The 26982-nt window shown below is 36.3% G+C and overlaps 1 protein-coding gene across 6 annotated transcripts in view; it reads right to left on the bottom strand.

The window, feature by feature from the left end:
• Nucleotides 1-261: 261 nt before the first annotated feature.
• The window catches only part of PAWR (pro-apoptotic WT1 regulator), a 79232-nt gene continuing 52511 nt past the window's right edge, over nt 262-26982 (bottom strand). For 4 of the 6 annotated variants that reach the window (XM_057429456.1, XM_057429455.1, XM_057429457.1 and 1 more), the window contains 4 exons: nt 19958-19992; nt 11713-11860; nt 10243-10347; nt 4323-6231 (listed from right to left, as the gene is read on the bottom strand). In XM_057429456.1, the coding sequence (XP_057285439.1) occupies nt 6145-6231; nt 10243-10347; nt 11713-11860; nt 19958-19992 (375 nt within the window). In that variant the 3' untranslated portion in view covers nt 4323-6144. Of the gene's footprint in view, nt 1173-4322; nt 6232-10242; nt 10348-11712; nt 11861-19957; nt 19993-26982 lie in introns of those variants that run through there. The other 2 variants (XR_008974922.1, XM_057429454.1) reach the window with 2 other exon arrangements.

The raw sequence follows: 26982 nt of genomic DNA, 5'->3' as shown, positions 1-26982 counted from the left end.
CTGCTTAGTTCCCACCCTAGAAGATTACACTGAGATTAAGTTTTCTTTTTTGCTGTCACCATGTTTTAACTGCAGTCTTCTGCTGTTTCAGAAAGCAAGGATTTTATTAGCTGTAACACCTAAAGAAGACAACAATGAACAGATCAATTACAAAACCTGTACAGTAGTTGTTTACCAGAAAAAAGGCAGAGCATTAGCACCAGATATGCATACATTTTCATTACCTCCCTTATTAAAGAAATTCCAGATCTCAAAACAAAGTCTGATACCCATGTTATTTAATATTCTTAATAATTTACAACATAATGATTAAAGATCAGCATAGACTTGGATTATCATCTCTGCAGTATAGATGGGGCTTTTATCTTGATTATCTGTAACAGAGATTTACCACATAACATTCCTAAGAGTCAAAGGTGTTAATTAAGATACCAACAATGGTACCTCCCACCTCAAAGATTCTTTATAAAACTTACAGAGTTATTCCCAATGTTTACTGTTTAATCCATCAGCAATTAAAACCACACAAACATTCCTGGAAAAAAGCAAAAAACACAGATAAAAAGAGAAGAGAACCTCACTTTTCCTACTCTTTCATTAGCAACATCCACTACAAGCCCATCACTAATTACTAACCATGTTTTGCATGGTTTGGCCCAAACTAGGAGAAAACTTAAGTCAGACATTTCCAGAACTCTGCTATTATTCTTCACTATGTTAAGGTACTTGCCTCTTGTTCCATCTCTAAGATAGCAAGACAACCCTTGCAGACACAGGCACTTGTGTACTGGGAGCTAAAATTTCACAGCAAGACGATACAACATAAAATGCCAAAGGCAAAAAACTGAGTAAGGACATACTTTTGTATTTTAAAACAAAATCTGAAGGCCACTAGGCTTCAGCTGTAGGAATAATAATCTTAAACTGAATTCACATAACATTTTAAAATTTACTAAATGCAAATGCTCATAGTCTTGTCCATAAAGTAACCAGGGTGTCAAATGTACGTCTATGGTACTTATGCTTCAAGCTTTTTTAAAACAGTATTACAAACTTTATGATAAGCTGTGCTATAGTTGTTATCTCCTTGGTGTTTACTGATGATCCACTTGTTCTCTTTATGTGTAGTCTGCAGCAGTGAATGAAAATGAGATTGTCTTTCGTGATTCTACCTGTGCAGGAGAACAGAACATGCACAGAAACCTCAGAAATTATATCTATTATGAAGTTACCTTGAGTAGAAGTAGCACTGTAACATCTTTCATTACCTTTTCCCAGGAAGGGTTATGCTTCAATTCCCAAGTACAGGAAAAGATTTCCATTTAACTGATGGAAGCTCACTAAATTCCCAAAGCAGAAAATTAGTATAGTGGAAATATGAAGGTTTCTCTTGTGCATGGGTACAAACACATACACATTTGAAGAACTGAATCTGAATGTAAAACTAACTTTAAAAGTTTAGGTTAAGAGCTTTCCATAAGAGGTGGTGAATCATAGAATCACAGTCAGACAACAGTAAATTCTCCTTTAAACACAATAAGTAGACAGCCTGGATTAAAAAGAATATTGTTTTATTTGGACAAAGGCACAGAGTCTCCATTGTTAGATTAAACATGTACCTTTAACCTGCAACTCAACTAACAAATTTTCCAGAACAGGAAAATCACAACCAGCCCTGAACAAGAACATTTAACACCAGAAATCCAGAAATAAAAGCAAAAGGATTAAACTGACAACATAATGTACATCTGCCACAGTACGAGGACAAATAGTAGGCGGAGATTTGCTACAGTAAGTTAACATATTTGGAAGATCATGAATGCTACTAAAATACATACTGAAGTAATTTTTGTCCTGGATATATTTAAGCAGTCCTAAAGAAATGCTTAATAACAGGAGAAATGCTCCCAGAAATGTTGAATGATTGGCATGGAACAGACCTGTAGAGAACTTCTATAACAAATTAAACAAGATCCTGAATTAATTTGTTTCAGTTTTAACAAACATCTTAAATATAATCCTTAGCTTCTTAATATTAGCAGCTATAGGTACCAGCTCAAAATATTTTTACTGTACTAAGTTCTTAAGTCATGGCTTGCAGTGGTAATTTCTCCAAGTAAAATAGTTGTTTCTTATTAAAAATGTCAGATGTTCATGATCATTAATACTGATGAAAATGGACCAACTCGACTGACATCTTCATAAAGGGTCTGAGCCCAAGAAATACTGACATTCAGCCATATGTTAATGGTATCCATAGTTATTACTAATGTATTTGTTTCTCAATCATTACCTTTCCTCTTGGCTACTGATACTGATTTGTTTCAATTCAAACTGGAAATAGCCACAAAGAACTTACAGAAGTCCTTGGAAGAGCTGGAGTCAGTGTAACTCTGCTCTCCTAGCAAAATATTAGAAGGTAATTTGATCTCCAGTTTTCCTTTTGGTCTCTCTACAGTAGCAAATTTCCAAGCTGTAATGATACGAGTCAAGATGAAGAAAGCTTTGATGTAGGTTAATCAGTTGTTTCCAACATAGTTAAAGCCCCTGTAACCTTTGCAGTGCTTACGACAATCACAAACCTTCCCACAGCTAATTCTCAATACAGCTGAATTTAAAAAAAAATAAATCATTAGGTTATACTTCCACCTTTGGAAGGCATTCATTCATTTCTTGTTACCCTTTTCTCACTCTACTTCTCAAATTTAGAGCCAATATAACACAGAAATAACTCATCTCTGAACATATAAATATAAACCCGGTAATTAACCAAGAAAAATTTTGCTTTAAAGACAGAAAAAACACTCATTTGCCAATACAGACTGTACTCTTTCAGTTAATACATACGTCAAGTAACACAGAATGGAAGCATGGGCATTTAATTATTTAAAAAAGTTAAAAAGTAGCCATTTCATATTTCCCTGTAAAAATCACCAACACTTATATATGGGTGAACTTCTTTAGGTAATAAATCCCACAAACTTCAGTGCGTATCATCAATGCTCAATTTTAACCTTCAGCTCTGGATACAGTATGTTTTCTATACAACAGTATGTGACCATAACAAGGGTAACATTGTGCATTATCAAAATAAGATTCATTATTAAAATAGCTTTAAAAAAATAAAAGTCTTATTTGCTTTAGTCAATGGGATTACTTTTCTGTTTAGATTTCCTAGGTGACCCAAGTTACCCAGAAACACAGATGCTAGACCTAAGTGGTTTGGTATAAATTTTAAGATATGAAAGTTCAGGAATCTCTAAGAGGCTTACCCATGAAGTTAATATTGCATACTAACCACCATCCCTAACAGCCCTGGTAAATTAATTCAGCCTAGGCACGTTATACCCAGATTCATTTACTCAGGAATCATATAGCCTTCCCAGGTAAAGGCTATACAATTCCTGAATTACAGCAGTCTCTCTGCTTTTAAATCACACAACCGACAACAACAGAGGTGTTGGACTGACAAAGATGTAGACATGGGTTAATCAATTGCAGGTAAGGTAGCTAATTTAACACCTTCAAATAACCTAGGATAAAAACTGACTCCACACTGGAGCTTGACTAAAAGGATACCCTACTGAAATAAAAAGGTAATGGCAAGTAGTAACTAGACAATTATTAACATTCTACATAATACATCGTTTTTTGCTAGAATCCAATAAACTTCCCGCAAGAACCTGATAATGTAAGTGATAATGAAGTGTTATTGCCATACTTTTTTCCAAAAAGCCATCTAGATCTTCCAAACTTCAGCAGAAGTGTTATGCTTCAAGACACAATTTGTGGGAACATTTAAAACCATGAAGAGCTCTACATTTGTATAATAACACACAACAACAATAATATCCTGAGGAAGTTTTTCTGTGAGTTCCCAACATGGTCTTTGAGGCATTTTTGGTTTCAAATAACTGCAAACGTCCCCTGACAGGATCTCTTTAAGGTAGGGTATCAAAAAACTGCAAATATGGCTGCTAGCTGGATGTCCAAGCTGAAAAAAAATCTAATTTTAGAATTAGTGCTGTTAAACTTTAGTCAACACACATACAAACCAAGAAGAGGTAATACGAAGACAAGCAGCTCTTGTTTATGTCCTTTGCTGTTATTGTTCTTAGGTTTAAAATGTATGTGAAATACAGTTTATGAAATCTCTCATTTACAAGTCATAGTAATATCTGTGTGTTCTGTGTAAACTCCTTAATGAAGCTTCAATATGTTTGACATCCCATGCCATAGATCAGTATGTTTATTTCCTACATAGTGCACAGAGAAAGAAATCAGATGTTCTTCCAGAGAGTTTCATTTTTATTCAGAAGACATACATCTCAAATTAATTTTATTACTTAAACTTTTTAATTTCATGAAACTGATAAATTAATGGACTTCTTACTGTTTGAATATTATTAAAAGCAACATTTATTGGTGTATATTGTAGGTCAGAGGGCCAATACAAACCCCCATACCATTTAAACCCCTGAGTAGAGGTTTCAAACAGTGTCCCATGGGATCGCATCAGCTGTGAAGGAAAACATCAAGGCATCCTGGAATATAAGTGTCTTGAAAAATACTTCAAAGCTCTGAAAAGCACCTCTTCATTAGAATACACAAATGCAAAATAACCTATCCTATATCCAAAACAATCCAAGGCGTAACAATAGTAACTGGATTTGAAATTTAAGAAACTCTTACAGTTAGTAAATACGCATTATGAAAACAACTGGCAAATCTGTAAAGGTGATCATTATTACATATTAAAGTCACCTTTAAGTTTTAAGGTAACGAAAATTACATGCATGCAACTTTCTGACACTAAACTTCAACACTGTCAAGAAAAAGCCTGGACTCTTTGAAATGTTTTCACTTCTAGTGTCCTAACTCAACATACACATTTATTCTGATCACAAATGAAAAATGTGCTGTATTAAGATGAAATAAAGTACATAAGATTTCAGCCTAACAAGAATTTTAAGAGAATTGTTAACTGAGGTCTGTGGTTGACATCAAATAAAATTTTGTCTACTATCATATTACAGCAGAATCAGCATGCTGTCATAACTGGATTATAGCATCTAAACAGGTACTTTTAAAACACCTTGTTAGTTTAAAATCAAGGATAAAAGTTTTTTTTTAAACCATTTTATGTTTCAATAGGGCATGAATCACTTGTATGCCCCTCTACTTTATGTACAAGAAATTTCACCCAGCTTGAAAAAATTAAAACATCAAAAAATTCATGTCAGTTATTATCCCTATAAATTTTAAGATGACGGCTTTAAGTAGAAGAGTATTGCAGAAGTGTCTTTGCTAAAATGAACGCTCCAGGTTTTGTCTGAATTCTCAACACAGCAAACAGACTTACTATCTGATAGCAAACTTGCGTTTCATTGCTAAAACACAAGCTTTAATATAAACTTCAGTGCACAGCTTCAGTATGATTCTAAGAATTCATTAATGCTGATACCACAGGTGATGTATTGGGGTTTTTGGTGGTTTTGTTTGGAGTTCTTAATTATTTTTTTTTAATTAAACCTCCCCCTCCCATCAGAATACTGTTATAGAGAAAAAAATATTGCTACTCTGTGCTATTGTCAGTCTTTCAGATACAGTAAAAAACCTCAACATAAAAGAGTTTTAGAACAAGTAATCAATCTGCAAAAAGCTATACATCAGTAATAAGGCACCCACTTTACAGCTGTGTTTAAACAAAAAAGGAAGTATTTCCCAAAATATATATTTTGGATCTGTGTAAACAAAGTTTATACGTATTGCTTCCATTCATTTCAAAAATATACACCCACATGGACTGAAAGTTATCTTGGTGCTATGAATTTTAAATTACTGTAATTTATTCAGATGTAATCTGAAGATACAAAACCCAAGTATTTTTGAACTTAGTATTTTGAAATATGTCAAAAAACTTAATAACTGTTATGCAAAAAGAAAGCTAAAAGTATACCACAATTTGATGCCATTTCATTGAATGAAGAAGAAAGTACTACGAAAATAAACATTCATCTGGTTTCCTAACAATAAATATAAAGACAGTTATTATAACATACTGCAACACAGGAAGTATTACTATATTGACCTTAACATTCAATCAGTAGTTTTTAAATCTTTCCTCATTGAGGCTTGAATCTTCTACCTTGTCAGCTGTCCAACAACTTTTAAGAGGGTTTTATTTTCTTGCTTCAATTGTTCATTTTCATCTTCTATATCATCTAGGTCCTGTAAAAAGAAAAATAAATGTTTCTCAGGATGTAAATACAAACTCTCAATTAGAGGCATCAGGAATTTTGCACCTTAGCTCTGTAATGAAGAAGCTGGGGTTGGGAAGAATTAGTGTCACAGCAGATACCATTAAATCTGTCAAACCAGCCTTGTTACTGTGATTACAAAACATTAATATTCTATTCCCATGTACAAGCATCTTTAAATGGAAACATATAATCAAAATTAAAGCTACAGCAGGAATTAATGCATGAAGTAACCAAAATAGGATGGGCATGATTATTTCATTGTCATACAGTGTGTTAGTCAGTTATTGCCTCTGTTCCCCAGAATGTGTTTGTCTGCAACTATCCTGCTCACATATACACATCACTGGTTATTACTGAAAGAAGACCTGCTTTGTGCTTTAAATTGTCAGATTTTCAGAAAAAGTACTGCCTGTCCATATTTTTTTCTTTTTCTGTGAAAAAATTAAAAGGCATTTTGTATCTTGTCTAAATTGCTACTGAGAGACATCATAGACAGTAATAATGGGTGCTTAAAATAGACTGCTCCTACCCAAAATGTTCATCCGTCTTTCACCAGTTACCATACTACCCAGCTCCTTTCACTTCTTCACTTCCTACCAAGTCTTTTCAAGCCTTTAAAGTGAAAATGGCTGTTTAATGCTGTGCTACTTCAGTAAAAATAATTTTACAAAACAAGACAAAACACAGAAGAAAAAGAATGAGAACAAAATAATGAAAAACAGAAGGGTGGCCTCAAGAATAGCACTTTAAAGAGAAAAGTGAAAGGTGGGCAAAGAAAGAATCAAGATTCTCATTAGAGATCTCAGATGCCTTTTGACTGAAGTCTGCAAAACTCTACTGTTGCCATGGCAGATTAAACATAAAATGACAGTAAAGATTTTCTCTGTTTTTGTTAAGTGGTGTTTGAGATAGATAGCCTATTTTCTTATTTCTTTCTAGTGGGGTCATTCCAAAAGTGCATGCTAGAGATGTTGTGTTTAATCAGTAATAATGGTTTTTAAAAGCCTCTTTGGACTGCCAAGCCAAAATCCATACCGCAATACCTTTGCTATTACTTTACTGTTTTTGTAATGTGGAATCAAGAAATCCCTAGCAGAAATTCCTCTTTGCCTCACGCTGCATCACAGTATGAGTGATTACAGGGAAAAGCATTTGACCACAGATAGGAGTGACTTAAACATCTGAAAGTGGACAGTTTTGATGGATAGCTACTGAAAATACAGTCTACTATGTAACTGTAAGAAACACACACTATTTTCTCTTTTTAGTTCAGATTAACAATTAGATGGAAGGAATAACACATTTTCAATAAAATTATACTTTTTTTAGTTCAGTACACATAATACTGTGTTTAAACTCGTTAATCTAATCATCAGATGCCTCAATTAAAGCTTACCTAACCCCCTTCTGTTTAAATACCTGTAATTTACACAAAATAAAATATTAAAAGTTTGTGAAATGTCTATGCTACAAAAATAACATTCCAGAGATTACTACAAATAAAAGCTTCTTGAATATGAGCCAGGCAAAATAACTTTCAGTTTAAGTATCTACAGAAATAGTGGACTGAGAGATGCAGGTGTTTTTTGCTACTCTGCAATTTGAAGCTTCATCTTCAATATTAACACTAATTTATGTTTATTAGTAAAAACATTCAACAGCAGGAAAACTTGGACTTCACATACCAAAAGAACCAGAACTACACAACTGACACTAATTGGATTGTAAATCCTCACTGACAGACTCTCTCCAAACACACATTTAACTACAATGACATCTTAGTGAGGTCAGAGATGACCAAATGTAAACTATTCAGCAGTTGAACTTAGCCTACAAATATTTAAACGTCTTGAGATGCTTTTCGCTTCAGACATTTGAGGTTTTTATGAAGCAATTACCCCTTTCTTATGAAAACGTGGCATACATACTTTTAGTGGCTAATGTACTGCAGTGAAAGAATGCCATTTATGGGAGAAAGCCTCTTCTGTTTCTCAGCATAAATGTAGCTCATGTTCTTTAAAGTATGGACCAATCTCAGTAAAATTGTATTGTTACATCAAATAAATATGTTTAGTTAAATTGGGAAAAAGTGTGCCAAGTTTCCAGGATTCTTGGATTAAGTTTTTCAAGTGTGACACAAGATCTTTGCCAATCAAGGATGTACCCATGGTTATGAACTTAAAATGCCATTTCATTGCATAGCTTTCTGATTGCTCAGTCCTCGTATTTAAATAAATGCTCTTTCTAGAAGTTTCACTCAGTTAATAAGAAAAGTTCACAGGATGCAAACATAAGTAACTTGCACTGCAATTAAGCTAACAGTGTTATAGCTATGATACATGCTGACCTGATGGAGAAATAAAAAAACCCACAAAATCAATTCCCTTGTGTGTTAAAGAGAAGCTACCTATGGAAGGCCAGTACAATGGCTTTGCAGATCTCATGGAAAGGTACAATTTTAGTCTTTGCACACTAAAGAGGTTTTTGAAAGGACTATATTCTGGTTTATGTTTTCTTTCCATACAAGCAGAAATTGCTATCAACATAGGCACAGCACAGGCACTGCTTGACTTCACTACATATGCTCAAAGACAGTTTCTAGTCAGACACTAAATGGATTTAATTTAGGACATTACACTTCAAATATACCAGAAGAAAAAGAACTTGGTTTCTGGAACAGCAAACCTCACAGGTCAAGGTCCTAAACCACAAGCTTTCTATGACTTAGGTTCTTTTGATTTGCTCTTCCTGACCTCTGACTCAGGAAGTCAGGTGTGACAAGCAGTATTAAGTAGCTTTGCCATTCATTATGTAGAAGGCATGAACACTTGCCTTGACTGCAATAAGGTCATCAGCTTACATATGACAGTCTTTGCAGAATGGAAGAACAGCAAAGATCGATTTCTCTATTAAAGCAGAAGTCTCTCCAAAACAGACAATACTCCATTTATCCTAGAGATTAACTACCAACTTTCTTAATAAAAAAAAAAAACAAAACAACCTGTTTCAGAATAATCTCATCTCCTTTCATTCTCCAGATTAGTTTGCAAACTTGTGAATGCTGTCCTCCTTTGTTACAAATGAACAGCTCAAAATGGAAGTTTACCACTACGCACATAGAGTTAGGGACTCCATTCACTTGATGGACAGACTGAAGCAAGTTCTGAGGGTTTTTTCTAAATTTATATGAAAATGTCTGCACTTGACTAGAAAAGGCATATTTCCTTAGTACACCCTGGCTCTGCATCTCCTCCAGGAAGCGCAAGATGTGACTAATCCACTCTATGAAGAGTTCCAGTCCGCACTTAGAAGTGGGACTTGTTAAAATTGCTATCTTCTATCAACTTTAAAACTCCTCATCCTGTCCTGTTCCCACACGTCTCATTCCTCTACCCTCTCTTCTTCTGCCTACACACCTCGCCTGAGTGATGCTAGGCCAAGTCTCCTGCCCCTGTCTTGTTCTACTTATGTGGGAATCAACAATAAAGAGCATGAGAGTATGTGTCATAATGTACTTACTCCCAAATCTTTCTAAGATCATCTAAGCCATTATTAGAAATTAAAAGCTGCCCAAAATTGTAATTACTTGGTCTAACAGAAGTTCTGGATAACAATTTATTGAGAAACTGTCAAAACCCCAACTTATTTATTTCTCGGTATGCTATGTACTGAATTTGTAAAGAAGAGGCAGTAAAGAACTTCTGCTTTTATACCCTTGTTCTATGAACACTTACAGCAACAAGAAATTCAGGTTCTCCATGATTAACTCATGTACCTAATCACAACAAACAGAAATCACCTGGAAAAAATATAACTTATTGACATGCCTCTTGAAAAGTTACACACGTATAAACCCCACGCATACTTCATTCTCTTCTGACCTTGCCCAATGGCTGCAGGTGCCTGAAGAAGAGCACAGAGAACGCAGTGACTTTTATCTCCTCTTTATATAGCACCATATAAGAAAATATGTGCTTACACTGTTTAATAAATCAATTTCTTCCTTCAGCTTTCCAATTAGTTCGTCTTTGTCCTGTGTCATCTTCACTAATCTTGCATTTTCCTGTCTCTCTTCTGCAAGTTCCTAAAACCAGAATATGCAACGAAGTTTGAAATGCAATTTTTGGTGTTGAGAGACAGTTTTAAGTTATTACCATTTAAAACAAAGAAGAAAAACACACATACACCTATAATTCCTTTCTACAACAAGTCAAACCCACATCTTTAAGCTCATATATTTCAAGGACTAAACAATTGTGTCCAAATATTTTACCCACAGCAAACCTGTGTGGTATCACTGATTCCAGAGATAACATCTGAATTAATATTTAACTTCAGCATGAACCCCAAAACGGATAGGGGCCCAAACCAGAAGTAAATGTTAAGTATTAGCTTCCAAATTTGTTATATTGGGAGGGTTAGTCTTTTCTTGTTGATTGGTTGGGTTTTTGGTTGGTTGGGTTTGGGGTTTTGAGTTTTTTTTGTTTGCTTGGGTTTTTCATATATATATAAATATATATGTACACACCCTTAACAAGGAAGGAAGACTAGGTGTTGGATCTGTGGGCCTAAATGTGAGAAAAAATCTAATTGCCTCTTAAGAATTCAGTAAATCAGGGTTCAGGATACTGAAAGAAAGCCCTTAAGTCTTCTTCTAATTTCTGTGCTAGTGGCACTCAAATCAGGCTTCTCCAAGAATCAAAAAAAAGAAAAAGAATTTCTACAAAATATGCTTTATTTTCATCCTTTCCAACAACCAGCTATTTAAATCATGTTTATTCAGTGACTTTCATCCATACAAATTCAAGAATATTTGGCAAGTTACCAACAAAAATCCACTTTAGAGGAAGACTGAGAAGCCAGTAACAGACTACACAGACAACATTATTTAGCAAAAGTACTGTTTTAGATGAAAAAAGATAAATCATTTGACATTATATTTTCCCAAAATTGTTTGTATGAAGAATTTCTGTAATAAAATCTTTAAATACATATTTTAGATGGTCAAAACTTTAACAAACAACTGGATAGCAATTAATTTTTATAATATTCAGTATATTAAAAATCCAAAACAAGTAAATCAGAAACACGCTTGCTAAATTTCTAAACAGCCAGTGAGCTCCTCCTTCCCCCAAGTTATTTGCCCTGTATTGGTATGTCACGAGGTATACAGAAGAAATACAGAGAGTGCTGCTGGCTTTCAAGGAGTATTATCTTTACCTCAGCTATTTCTCACTTATATACCAAATGAAAACTAAGAATCTGCGATTAGAAAGTTCACATTCTACTTAGTCAGTATGACTTTATACTTTTTTCTAGCCATAACTATCTGATCATCAAGCATTTAGCATAATTTCTGTATTATTTTACTTGTCAATTTCCCCACAGAGTTTCAAAGGTACTTAATTTCAGATGTATGCATGCCGTGCAGATGTTAGTTGTTACTTACCCTTTCAAGTTCCTCAATCCTCTTTTCCAAAGCATTAGTTGGTATGGAACTGCCAGAAGAATTTGCATCCCTGCTGTATCTGCTGTAAGTTGCCCTGTCTGTTCGGGAATACCTATTGGGAGCGTCATCTTCTGGTGTATTAGCTGTGCTGCAAAGGCAAAAAGCACAGCAGATGCTTGTTTATACATTTAACAAAACGGAAATGATAGAAGTAACAAGAAGTACTTCCCAAAGCACTCAACAGGTCAGTGTAATAAACTGCAAAGAACTTATTTCACAGCTCTTGTGTTCCTGAGAACTCGCTAAGTCCACCTCCTCGGGGAGTCAGATACTTGGATAGTGCAGCTCTGTTTGCATAGGTAATCAACTTTAAACACATATTTAATTACCTTTAAAAATTAAAAAGTTTTACGAACTGTGCGCACTAAAACCCATATTAAACAACTTTATTTTGAAAAGCAAAGTACCACTATGGAGTTTAAATGATACTTGGTTTATGAAGATGAAAATAGAGGATGAAGACCAAATGTAAGAAGCTTACAGGTATCAACTGACTTTTCAGGAACTATGGATATGGCCTGTAAGGAACTATAAAGCAAACTAAAGTGAGAAAGTGATGCAACACAACATACTAATTTTATGCCATTTCCAAATGTTTTACTTCAGAAGTTGGGATACACAGCAGTTTGTCATAGTTCAGTTGGCAGACACTCACTCATTAACTGGTGGTATGTTTTCTGTTTTAGATCATGAGTGTATTCCTTAAAACTCATTGCCACGGAATCTTAACAAACAAGCACAGCAAATACATGTAAACTAGTTTTATATAAAACACTAAGGGTTCTCCATTATGACTGCTATGTACAAAACCCGTGCTAATTTAAAAATATACCTGAGAATTCAAGCACTTTCAAAGTCACAAATTTAACAGTGTTCTTCCTAAAGCTATTTTCCTTCTAATAGCAATGCTATTTACCAGCAGTGTAGCATCTAATGAATAACTAAGAGCAGCATAACAGAGTGCCCTGGGACCAGGCAGTGAGATACAGATCTTTCCCTCCTCAAGCCACCAAAACCACACTTAGAAATTGAAAATATACTGCTAAACAGGCAATCAAAAACAATAAAGAAATCCCTTGTTCAGTCTTCACCAGGAGAACTCGAATGGAGATACTCAAAAGCTGCCTGGACATGGTCCTGGACTGGCCCTCAGTGGTTCTGCTTGAGCAGGGGGGTTGGACCCCTCCAGAGGTCCCTTCCAACCTCAATTAGTCTTTGATCCTGTGATATGACACAGCTGAAATATGTATACCATGGTTTTCTAGAGCACTTAGGAAAAGAATGAAAACCACTATGAGTATCCCTACACTTCCTTCAAAACATAGAAGAGTATATGATTAATGTGTTCATTTAGCAGTTCTGCATTTCTTAACTCTAGAAAACCACTGCTGACAATGCGCAGATCTAGATGGATATACTGCAAATCAAACACAGGAGTATCTGGCAAAGGGATGTCTTTTCATGGATATAAATACTGCTTTGCTTCAGTATGTGTGAAGTTTCCAAGGCACACTGACACAATTGTAAGGAATTTTGTAGCTTAATGTTATTACCATATTTAGCACTGTTTATTCTTCATCCAGAAGATTTAAAAAAAAAAGGCAAAACATTTCTAGGACCGGATACCCATGTTGCAACACAACATAAGAGAAATATTTTAGCTTAACTCTATAAATTCTAGATTATTCAGCTTTCTGAAATGCGTTTTTTCCTGCTGCTAAATGTCTCAAAGATAGACCACACAAAAAAGCCTCCATTTTTTATCAGTAAAAAAATTAACCTTTTTGCCAATATACTTAATTATTTCAGCTCAAGGGAGTGATGTTGGCAGATGCTCCTGCAGGGAAGTTGGAAGAAAGAATACATGGACAGGCAGGGTGTCATTAATAAGGAAAATTCAGACATTTTCTGTATTTTCCCTGAAACTCACACTCAAGAATTTCCTCACCTGTTCCACTGGGGAGCAGACCCTACTGAACACATTCCCTTTCAGAATCAGCAAGTACAAAGGGCATTTCATTTCTAGGAAATGGGATTAAAAAAATTTAAGGAGGCATCAGTCCATACAGCTACAACGTTGTTTTGGCTGTTAAAACCGATGTCTAGTACACAGCAACAGCAAAACTAAGTACCATCCAAGATACAATAGACTTCTCTTTCACAAAGAATGGAATTTTAGCATTCAGACACAATGTCACTTTGCAAGCCTTAAACAAGGAAGAAAACATATCTAGAATAACACTATCAATGAACTTGGTGTCCAAGCTTTACTAAGAGAAAATACTTATCAACCAACCCCAACAAACATATGTCTATGGAAATAAACCTGGGTATTTTATATAATCTATTTTATATCTATAAATATGCAACACTACTACTAATCATAACATCAATGATAATAACCTGTCCAAACTGAAGAGCTTTGTATACAGGTAAGAAAACTGGATTTATGCCTTCTTTTGGGGGATGAGGGGAAAAAAGCATGCATGTGGCAACAGAACCTGTTTAGTCTGAAACTGCAATTGAAAGCTTGCCTCCTCCACTTCCTAACTGAATAAAGGATTACAAATACTTGCAACTTGGAAGCTGCTTGAATCTCACAAAAGGTACAAAAGAAAAGAAAGCCTACTATCAGTAGAGGTACATTGGGTAAAAGTGGTCATTAGTACCAGAATGAAAATGATAGAGATCTGCAAGTTGAAAAAATTTAGAGTCACTGCTCAAGAATGCAATTCAGAGTGCGTTCCACCTTTTAGCATTCAAGTAGCTTTTGCACATGACTGTTCAACACTTGCAGAGGAAAAATCTAGCCATAGGCTATGGCTGCAGGACACACTGTATTTTATATTATTTTTCAGGAATGATATCTTGTATTTGTATTGTATTTGTAGCCATATATATGCTGCATCAGAGCGCTCACCCAGAGAGCAGCACACGAGAATGCAACAGGATAAAAACATCCCTCACCACTGCTTTAAAAGGGCATGTTCAACAAGATGTTTAACTAAATTCAACTTGTTGTTCCACTAGCTTGCTTTCAATTAGCCACTATCAAAACACCTCATTTTAAATGTGCATTCCTGTACTAGAATGCTGAAAACAGAAAACACTTTTGCAGCTTCAGAAGACATGCTTGTTTTTTTCTGGCTGTACTTCAACAGAAAGCACATAGAAAAGCAAATGACATCACAGTTTGACTACTCTTACACAGAAACAGAAGTTTTGTTTTGAAATTATGTTCTAGTCATTTCCTTTAAAATAAATCAGTTATTCACACAAGGACAGGATTAACAGTGATATTACAGAAAGGTGGAATAACTCTTGCTTCTTCCAATGTCTCTTTGGTTCTCTCAATGTCTTCCTGAAGCACTGTCCAAATTGCAATTTCATCCAATTAAGATCATGCAGTCAAAACCTGATTTCACTGATTTCAAGTACAACACATTTATAACTGTATTTGTAACTATACTCGATTTGGAAAATCCTTATTATCTATGCCAGTGCAACACAGTCAATTGCTAACAACTTTGGAAGAATGAGCAGAAGACAATTACTTCTAAATAGGCCACCCTGGACTTCTGTTACATTAGACTGCTTAAGTCAAGTTTGAGGGTTTCAGAGCAGAGCTAAGGAAAGGCAGTCTTGTCTTCCTAGCTTCAGCCTACAGGTGACAGAGTAGGATTCAAAGAGCTGATGCAGCAGTCCAGCAGCCCAGCAAAAGGAAGCCATCAACTTTCAGCCACAGCTGCTCCCGGAAGCATCACTCCGTCCAGCTGCATTAGCACTGGCACTAGGGACAAGCAAGGAACTGAAGCTGGCTCAAATCACCATCAAAAACTTCTATAGAAACAAACCCTAAGCATTCCTGCCTTCTAATAACATCGTCATTGGCTGAAAAGGGGATGCAAAAGTCAAGAAAAGCACCTTGGGTGACCCCTGTTTATTTTAAGTGTTCATATCTGCACTGTAGTGGTCCTAATATAACAAGCTAGGTGAGACAGTGCTTCAACAGCCAGTCCTCTCTGCAAACCTCCCAAATACAGGCAGGCAGGCAGGCAAATCTGGACATAGTGTTATGAAACCATATTTTGCAGCTGTAATTTTTTTTTTGAATCAGTGACACCAAGGTTAGTATGACTCAATGTAAACTGCTACAGTTCAAGCTTTGCAGTAATCTAAAAACACTAAGCAAGAGAATTCTAGCAGCTCCTTCAGAGCACCTCCAACAGGTACTCGGAAGCACTCCTTGTCATCTCTTCCTCACTTATTTTTCAACTTTTGCATCAATGATAAACTTGAATACAATGTAGCCTTTCAGAATATAGTGATCAAGGGTCTCTACCTGTTGTGTTCCGTGATAATGTGTCATTCTATCCCCTAAGAGAGAGGAAAACAACTTCAACATTTTGTCTGGAAGCTATAAACCCATACCATATTGTATTCATTTCCACTAATAAACAAACTTGTAAGGGGAACACCCCTGAACCACTAAGGCATTTTAATCCAACTCCTTCTGTAAACTGATCCAGCCTGATCTGTCTGATCCATGAATCATGCAAAAATCTTCTGAGTTATTTTAAATCCTGATTTCCAAGGTTTCCTTTTCAACTTAAGATACTTTTAAACAAGAAGATGAACTGTTTCAAAAGCTAGTAGAAATTCTTAAAAATAAGCTGCTAAAACTAATTCTCTGTGCTTAGAAAAAGATTCCTATGTCCACATAGACATCTTGCCTTACTGTTATACTTGTAAACAAACTTTTTAGTTCACAGAACGCAAGAGAAACATAGTTCATGTTTACATGTGGATGATACTCAAATATTTCAATACACAGAATATATTTTGTCATTCTCTTGTTTGAGAAGCCAGTGACGACATCAGCTATGCAGATAGCAACAGACCTGATTCAGAAAACCATTCTTATTAATGGCGACACACTTGTTACTTTAAAGTAACCACTCAAAAAGCACTGCAAAAACTGGTAGACCTCATTTCAGTAATAGTTTGAAATGTCCAGGATGAGGCATATCACATTAAGAAAACCTTAGAGAAACATTAAAGATGAGGAAGTTGATATAGGCTATTACAACTGAAGGACACCTATACATATCATTCACATAAAGCTCACAGTCGGGACAGACGACTGACCACAACTCCTAAATACTCTGATGAACATGCACTGTGGCCTTCATGTCAGCACAACCTTGGAGATTACGGTTGTGCTTTTAATAAATCTTACAGTACCACTCCAGATCACAACAAAACCATCATTTTCTACTGAAAATATTTCACATGGTTATTCATGCAGCTACAAAGGAACCCCTCCACAAACTTTTGGGGTCTAAGTGTGGAAAGTTTTGAAGCAGATTCAGAAGACAGTTACGGACTAAGATCCTCATCCTGAACTTTTGGTTACTTTACTGCATAAGAAGACAGGCTCAGCCAGCCATAACAGAAGTAGAATAACATACAGCAGCCAGCCGAGTTCATTTGTAAACATGTCTTCCAGTCAATGGACACTCAGTGAAACAGGTTTCTCAGCAATGTCACATAAAAGTTTAACCATGGATTGCTGCATCCATATAAGGCAAAGCGGTCAGTGTGCCTGATAGGTAGTAAAATCTGTGCAATTCCTAGATCCCTAGAACATCTTGAGAGAACAATGGTTGTGTGAGAATACACAGCACAGACCCTTCTCTACTCTGAAGTCTCTTGTCTTGGCAGGTACAGGACGATGGGCATCTCAGTGTAGAGGGGCAGAATCACCTCCTTCAACCTGCTGGCCATGTTTCTTTTGATGCAGCCCAGCAAACGGTTGGCTCTGGGCTGGGAGTATACACTGCTGGCTGTGAGTTTCTCACCAGCCAACACCCCCAAGTCCTCCTCAGAGCTGCTCTGAATCCATTCTCTGTTCAGACTATTTGTGCTTGGGATTGCCCCAACCCAGATGCAGACCACTGCACTTGCCTTTACTCTCAGTTTGCTTTGAAAACCTAATGAGTACACCCAAAACTGTTAAAAGACAATGAAGTTGAACATATTTGAGCCTTCAAGCAGCTAATGGTGTCAGCTCATCCTTTTGGCATCCATGGTTCAGTCTGAGGTGTGATCACAGAATGGCATTTTCTGTTTCTAAACTTAGTACTGTACTCGGTACTTAAGGGAGATCTGATTAAGAATTACTGTAGAAGGGGCTGGTTTTAGTAAGACTTTCCTTTACTCCAGATGCTGGAAGGGGCCAACAAGCCAAACATTCTCAGAACAGAAGATGACTCTGGTCCTGACTCCTTTAACACTCACACCAGAAACTGAAGACGCCAGAAGACACATTTTGTTCAAGTACTCTCATGTGAAAAATTACTTCAGGGAAGGCAGAAGTTTTTTAACACAAAGGAAAATAGCTCTAATCACAGTGGCCACAATATACCTCAAGGAGGCACAGTTAGAATAAAATCCACTTAGGATTTGTGAAAACTGGGCACTGTGCTGACTTCATAGGACAATCCTTTGTTTTCAGCATGAGATTTGAAGACTACACAATGTGTAAGATAAGACAGCAACATGCATAAAAAAATATTGAAAAGCAGCTCACAAGAAGTCAGAGTTCTCCTGAATGTAATGCCAGTCCTGAGGGGGAAAGTTGACAAAGGATGTATATCACACATACAACCAAACCTAATGGAGGAAAGATCGCACAAATAAGTCTTATGTTAGCATTTTCTAGTTTTGGAGTTCCTATCTTTGCAATGCTAATCAGAAGAATTAGCTTATGTTCAAGTAAGCTACAAATGTGATTGTACTAACTTCTATTTATTACCAACACACACACAACCAAGTTTATGCAAGTGAGTGAGTATATATAGTATGTGAACAGAGTGAAGATAAGGTTTATGAAAAGCCACAAAGCACTATGACAAACACCACTAAGTATTCAGCAGATACAAACAGCAATGAAATTCTGCACAGGGACTGACAAGGAAGTGGAGACTCAACTAAAATTGTTTTTATTATTAAGAAAGTAATAATGAAATTATGTAGTTATTACTGTTGTGACAATAAGTCCACCCATTTTGCAACGACAGATTAAAAAAAAACCCCACACCAATAAATAGTATCACTCAACTAGGTTTATGAGAACCCAGGTATATACATATAAAAGACAGCATCAGGCTAGAAAATGTATAAAAGCATAACAAGGTAAGTTGTTATGTTTCACAATGAGGGTAATGAGGCAGAGGATCAGGTTGCCCAGAGAAGCCATGAATTCCCCACCACGGGAAGTGTTCAAGGCCAGGTTGGATGGGGCTTTGATCAACCTAATTTAGTGAAACATGTCCCTGCCTGTGGCAGGGGGGGTGGACTAGATGATCTTTGAAGACCCCTTCCAACCCAAACCATTCTATGATCCTATAGGTGAACCAGTCTGAAGGGTGGAAAATACACCAGTGAAGACTAGATAACTGTAGGTGCTCTTTGCACGTACTTCTACAGACAGAATATACATGCACAGGTGAATTAAAATCTAAAAAAGAACACATTCATGTGTCAAATATAAATAAGTTTACCCAATGCCTTGCTTCAGTTGAGACATTTTAGACCTCATGTTACCATTACATTTTCCAATTGTGATAGCTGTGTCAGTATTAATTCTGCATGAGCAAAAATTTCACACACTGGTCAGGTACCTCAAGAGGTACCTGAAGTATTTTTTGATTGAAGAACTTGACTAATGACCAGAGTAACACTTGGCTCAAAGAAACAAATTACAAACAGGACATGCTACATGCGGGCAGCTTTCCCTACAACTGAGTCAGTAGTGTGACAAAACAGAAACTTTTCAATATGACTCTGGAGAGCAACAAAATTGTCTTCCTGTATTAAATTTCAGAAGATGGTAGTTCATAAATTATCTGTGAAACTATTAGCTCTTAGGTAACATGTAGTCAAGTTAAGACATTTGCTTGGGAATCTCTTCTGCACCAGGAAGACCCAGATGAATTTACTTTAAAATACTAACATAATAAAGGGGGTTTGATAAGTTTTGTGCATCTCCCTGGTCATCACTCCGAAATCAAGCTATATATAGCAGCAGTATGATGGCCTCTACCAGAAACACCCATTTAATCAGCTTCATTTCTGGAAGCACTATGTATGTATAGAAATGTATTGTACAAAGATCTCGTACCTTTTATACCTGCTTGAAACCATCCTGGAGGAATCCTAAAAGAAGAAGAAAAGAAAAACTAATTAACATTTCTCTCATATTTATACTTCCAAAATATCACTCCACAGAAAACAGAGCCGGGAGTTAGGAGCAGGAGGCCCATGCCTCAAACAGCTAATGTACAACTCGGTTTTGCACTATTTTGTTGTCAACAATAGACAGAATACCCAGGATTATTGTCACTATGTTACTGCTCCTGAAAACCATCTCAGAACCCTTAAATGACAGCTTCTGGTTGTATGTTCAGGCTGGATTCACTTACTCTGCCCCCTTCACTACTACTACTAACACAGAAACTTGTGCACTTCAAAAGCTGTACATTTACTTTTCTAAAAGTATGAGAGCAAAACTGATCTGATCCTCTGGCACCACTGCGGTCCTTCCGGACAGAACAAAAACTGAAGCTGGCCAGTAGTCACAGTTGAGACATCAATTTATTATGCATCAAGTAGGTCATGTTAACTATAGGTATACTCTGCTATAAAAACCCAGGTGTTGCAGGCTGGCTCCCCTCAGCTTCTCTCAGGTCTTCTCCTGGCATTTACTGTTAAGCAGGTAGGTTAGAGGTCTGTATATGTATAGTTTGTGCATTCGAATGTCAGACTGTGCCTTGTCAAGCTACGGTAAGTCAATTTTTATATCACTGCTTTCTGAGCACCTGCAGAGGCTTAATGCATTCTAATTACAAACTTAAAGACTACTCTGCATCTCCTTTGACTGCTATTTGGAAATGATCTTAACTGAAATAGTGAGGAACAGAATACATTTTAAATAAGAGTACAGATTTAAACACAAGTTCAATGGTGCAGGAACTGCGCATCTGGCCCCTGAAAGATACATACATGGACTACTTGCACATTACAAGTTTTAACATAATTTTCCTAGCTAAAGGTAAAGAACCTAATTTCTTTTCAGATTCCCACAATGGAGTAAAATATTTTCACTAAGATTACTTTTGGGGGTTTGGGGTTTTTTGTCTTTTTAATTCGGAAAAAAAAATTCATTACGCTTTTACTCTGACTTTGTAAAGATGGAAAAGGAAACAAAAGTAACAGTGAGGAAAATGGCTCATTTATTGTTACACAGTCCCTGAAAAAAATATCAGTACAATATGTGCAAATGGGAAAACCTGAAAGAATATATTTGCATCAATAATGCAATGGTTGTACCTTCCTAATACCAGTCTGATCACAACGAAAAATAAAGACATGCTTCAACTGGTAAATGATTACTCAGATTAGAGAGCGTAAGTCCACAAATATTTTTTAAGATGTTGTAAGAACAACATGAACCAATTATTATACTAATCATAGAAAAAATTCCCCCCCAGCATCAGCAAATACTAGGCAAAAAGTCAGGAAACAATATTTAAGGAGTTAATGAACTGAACCATTGCTCTTGCTGGAAAAAATAACGGCAAAGCTTGAAATTTTGTCTGTTTATGACACTAACTGCAGACAAAGGAATAATGAGTTCTCAAAACAAGATGCATGAGAAATTCCATCCACTTGGAAAATCCTACAGAAGGTTACATTTCACTGATCAGTGCATTAATGTTTTTATAAGTAAACAAACAACCTTAAAAAGAGGCTAAGAATACTATTTTATTGCAGAAAATAAAGTGGAGAAAATTATTTGCATTACAGAAAAGTGTATTTTGTTTCATGAAGCATTTTCAACTTCTGCAATAAGTGATACACTTTCCCTAATACTAGCAGAAGAATAACATTCAACAAAGTTAAATCATGGAAATTATTTAAAGACCCACAAAGTGGAGTAAAATTGCTGCTTTAACACGGATAACTATTTTATCATTGATGACAGCATCTGAAAAGTAGCAATTCACAGCTATGAAACAGCAATCTAATTTCACCTCTAAAAGGACAAGGAAACAATTTTAAATGGTACCAATGCTATTTTTAAAGTTTACTAAGGGCACGTTATCTTTGAAAGGTCAAGGCAGTAGGGGGAGTTTCTAAGGACTGGAAGGAAGTAAATGTCACTCCTATCTTCAAAAACGAAGATCCAAGGAACCACATGCCAGTGCTTACCTCAGTCCCTGAGTAGGCGATGGAACAAATCCTGAAGGACAAGAAGGTGAAATCAGCATGAATATATGACAGGGAAATCATGCCTGACTGACCTGACAGCCTTCTGCAATGAGATGACTGGCTCAGTGGATGAAGAGAGAGCAGATGACTTTTATCTTGATTTTAGCAATGCTTTCAGCATCTTCCTCCATAACGTAGGAAGTCCAGCTGGATGCTAGTCACTCAGCAGGGGCTGATACAAGGGCCGATACAGGGGCCAGTACCCTTTAACACCTTCATTAATGACTCAAGTGGTGGGACAAATTGTACCTTCAAACAAATTCGTAGGCTATGCAAAATAGGATGAGCAGCTAATAATGCATCAAATGGCTGCGCTGCCATATAAAGGGACAAAAAAAAAAAAAAAAAAGACTAGCTGGATAATGAGCTAATAGAGGCCTCATGAAGTTCAAAAAAAAAAAAAAGGGAAATGCAAAATCTTTCACCTTTGTAGGAATAATCCCAAGCACCAGTACATGTTGCAGACCAGCTGGGAAACTTCTGTGCAGAAAACAATCTGGGGGTCCTGGTGAGCACCAAGCTGAACATGAGGCATCAATGTGCCCTTGCAGTAAAGGCAGCCAATGTCATCCTCAGGATGTGCTGCTAGCAAGTCAAGGGAGGTGATTCTTCCCCTCTGCTCAGCTCCAGTAAGACGACACCTGCAGTGCTGAGTCCAGTTCTGGACATTTCAGTATGAGAAAGACATACTGGAGAGACTCCAGCTAAGGGGCACGCAGATGAGTAAAGGTTTGCGACATCTGACACATGAGGAGAAGCTAAGAGTGCTGGGACTGTTCAGCTCAGGAGGTATCTTGCAAACATGTACAAACACAGTAAAGAAGATGGAGTCATACTGCCCTGCACTCAAAGAAAGGATGAGAGGCAATGGACAGAATGTGAAATACAGGAAACTCAATTTAAACGTAAGAAAGTACTTTCTTACTGCGAGATTAAACATTAGAGCGGGTTACCTAGAGAGATTATGGAGTTCTTATCCATGGAGAGAAAAAAAAAAAAATTGGCCACAACCCTGAGCAATTTGCTACAGTTGACCCTGCTCAGTTTGCAAGGCTTGGGCTACAGACTTCCTGAGATTCCTTTCAGCCTTAATGATTCTGTGCTTCTGCTCTGCTTGTCTGAGTTTTCCACCTGCATTCTTCTCCCAGCTTAGTGAGTTTAAGTGAACACATACCTAACATCCTGCAGCTTCAGAGGACTTCATTCTGCTCTCCAACACTTATCTGGGGATTTGCCTATCCGAACTTTTATATATAGAGGGCTGTGAAAGTCCAATTTTTAGCTTTAAGACAGTCAGCAATGACTGACAAGTTGATTTGACTCTCATGTATGAAGAGATTTAAGTAGTTTCATCTAATACATAAAGATAATGTTCAATATATATGAAAACTAAAATGCCATATCAATAGTATCAGTCACAGCTTTTCGTGGCGATGGTCTCAGACACACCCTGGTTGTCCCACTAGCCATAGACAAGTAGTTTAACTCTCTTTTTAAGCTTGGATGGAAAAAGAGTTACATACAGGTGACTAGGTCAAAATTTTGCCTAATTGTATCTACAGACACAACTCTTGCCAGTTGAGTAGAAACTCTGGGCTCTAAGCCTCCTGAGCTCTTACTTTTTTAAACAGCTGCTTTTTCAGGAAAATGCCAAAGTCTTGAGGTTATGGCCATGCTTTCTGGTGAACATAAGCCTTGGCTTACAGTGAAAGGCAGAAACTACAAGAAGGAGAGAATTTACATTTGACACTGCAGTCTAATGAAGCACACATACTCTTGTACAAAGAAACCTCTGGATCCTGGATGCTTGCTTTCTACTCTAGACACCAAAGGAATGCACTGTATGCATCGTTTACCCTTTTCATGTAGTAAATGCAAATATAAGCTGTTAATGCAATTTATATACATAGACTTGTACATATACCTCAACAAAGAGGCTTCTAAATGTTTGACAGAACGATTCACAAAAGCCAGTTCTTCAGAAAAGAAAGCTGGGAAAGCAAACACACGCTCAGGGACGAAGTACATGGCAAATACTTTCATTTGTTATAAATGACAGCTGTTAAAACTAAGGAAAAAAAACCCAAAGAATTAACTAGCCCTTCGTAAAAAAGTTTCCTCAAGATGTATTAGTGGTTTTTATTTTAATAGTTAAAACTAAGCATGAACAAAAAGTTAAAAATACACATCTAATACATAAAAACCATTTCCTCTGAAAATGAAATTAATACTGCAGATTTGGTAAATTGTGACTTTTATTATTTTGGAATCTGTAATTCTTTAAGGTGATGATGAAAGCACCAGGGAAATATATTATCTGTCTCTGTTCTCATGTTAAGAAATTATTTTGTGTGTCTTATTTATCCAAAAGTTGCTGGAACATGAATATATATGTAGTTATATAATAAACAGCATTATGTGTCTATTAATCAAAAAAGAATAAGCTTTCAAACTACTCATAAGCTCTTAAAATGAAGCAAGCATCTCTAATAATTTAAGATCTTATCTCCTCTATCACTGTTGGAGAAGAGAAGGTTGGCAGAAAATGAAGAGGAAGGTTGCTGTTCTGCAAAGAATTAAGCTAAAAGCAGATGATTAGGTGCGTATATAAATACTAATTCACAAGTCTTGCTTACATCATTTAACATTTTTAAACTTTGAGTTTTAACCTATGTTTAAAATAGTAATTACTATAAAAGTGATTTGTCAAAATAAAGCTTTAGGAACAATGAATAGATCAGCTTATTTGAACATCTCACTTTGTAAAAGGAATTCTTTTTATTGTCTGTGGAAATCCTGAACGGACAAGCAGTCAGTAAAGAAGTAACGTATAATGGTTATGCTAATGGCTTCCTTCATAATGGTTGAAAAATATTGCTGCCAAAGACATCAGTTCTTCATCCAGGGTTGAAATCACACCCTCATTTCAATTCAGTGTTCAAAACACAGCTTTAAAAATACTTTTACTTCTTGCACATGATCCCTGGCAGCTTGCATTACCTTATGACAGTATATACTACTGCAAACAAATTACATAATCAAGTAGTTTTGCTCTTGATTCACCTCAAGTGGTTCAAGAACACTGCAGACTGACATAGGTCAGCACTGCTGCAGAAAACTGGTCATGCTCCCTTCTCATGTCTACAGAAGTGTTTATGCAGCCAGGTATTAATGCATGACATATAGTGATCTAGGTGAAAATGATCATGGAATCAGCAAAGATCTGTCTCATTCACATGAGCTCCTCCATCTCATCCACCAGACAGCTGAACACATACATACACCTGCAGCACAAGAGAATGTATGAGGGCAGAACAGGCAGGTGAGATTATTTCCACTAACGAAACCATTTATTACCAATTAAATTTCTGCCAAACTAGAATGTAAGCAAGTCTGCTAACTCGCTCTCTGCTCCTGGCTCATCTTGGTACTTCACATGGCCAGTACAGAGATTATACAAACAAACTGGTCATCAGGCTTTAAATAAATAGTTCTCTGTGTTTACAAGTGTCTGACAAAGATTTCCAGATGTTAAACTAACCCTACCATTACAAATCCACTTGTTAAAATGCACCAGTGAACATGCTTTTGAACATTCACAAACTCTAGAGGTCGGCTGGACTAGGAAAATGGTTCACTGAAATCCCTTGAAAGACTACTTACAAGCTTTGCAAACAATTAAATCAAATCATCTGGATCAAACCAGGCTCTTAGAGTACGCTGGTACATATACTGGCATGTAAAATATGTGCAGTGTTTTAGAATTTGACCGTACATTAGCATTGTGACTACATGATATTCCTGCATAATGGATGTATTATGCAGTCAATGATATGACTACATAATAATATGCATGGTTAAATTTTTACTTAAATTAGGCCATCAAAACAATTTTTTTTTCATATACAATCCAAATATGAAAATGTGTGGCAAATAAAATATCACTGCATGGAGGAAGGAGGGCTGTCTGCTCTTTTACATATCAAGGAACAGGTAGATTTTATCTCTATCCAGCCAATTAATTTAAGTCCAATCTCCTCCTTGAGTCACATCCTGAGTAACTACATCTACTTTCTTCTTACATTCTGTACAACTTTATGTTGCCATTTCCTAGGAAACCCCAGTTACATATCTTCTGCAATGCAAAGTTTCATTCACATATGAAAGTGAGATAACATCTGAATGGCTGACAACTGAAAGACAATCTGATCCTAACACAAGCCAGGAATAAGTGCAGGTGTGGAAAGTAGGAGGAAGAATGTTGAGATACACTTCTTTCCCCTTCCATCAAAATTCCCCAAAAGCACACATTGCTCAGAAGCAACAGTGTCATGAAGATTACCTTCCATTCCTGATTCTAAATACCTTGAAAATGTCTAGAGATGGTTTTTACAGAATGCAATATAAATCCAACTTTGAATGGAAATTTTATCACCACTCGGAAAAGGAAGGGTGAGGGAAAACTCCACTCATTATTTCCACAGAAACCATTCTTTCCAGAAGCACTCTCAGGTGCTTTCAATAAGCTTAAAGCAGCAATTTCTTGCTTGCACCCCTTGTAACAGTGCACTTTCTAAATCTCTACTTAGAATACTTGTATGTTCAAAACCATTCTAGGTTCCTTTCCCTCTCCATACTCTCCTTGATGCCAAGATTTTACATCCATTTCCAAGATTCATTATATTTTATATTTTTTCTTGGTGTGGATTTCCTACAGATGACCTTAAACACTCCTTACTCACTCAATAAATCTCTTTTATAAGCAGTCATTCTAAAAATGAACTTTTTATTTCTAAAACTGTTAAGAAAGCATGAAGTTATCACCACCTATTAATCAGTTACAAAATAAACTGGAACAGGAACCTTGTAAGATTA

The sequence above is a fragment of the Pezoporus wallicus genome, unplaced genomic scaffold (assembly GCF_028554395.1).
Source record: "Pezoporus wallicus isolate ANWC-B61680 ecotype Strahan unplaced genomic scaffold, APGP_CSIRO_Pwel_v1 contig_5069, whole genome shotgun sequence".
Classification (NCBI taxonomy): Eukaryota; Metazoa; Chordata; class Aves; order Psittaciformes; family Psittacidae; genus Pezoporus; species Pezoporus wallicus.
The sequence above is the reverse complement of the archived record's forward strand: the minus strand, read 5'-3'. Positions and strand labels throughout refer to the sequence as shown.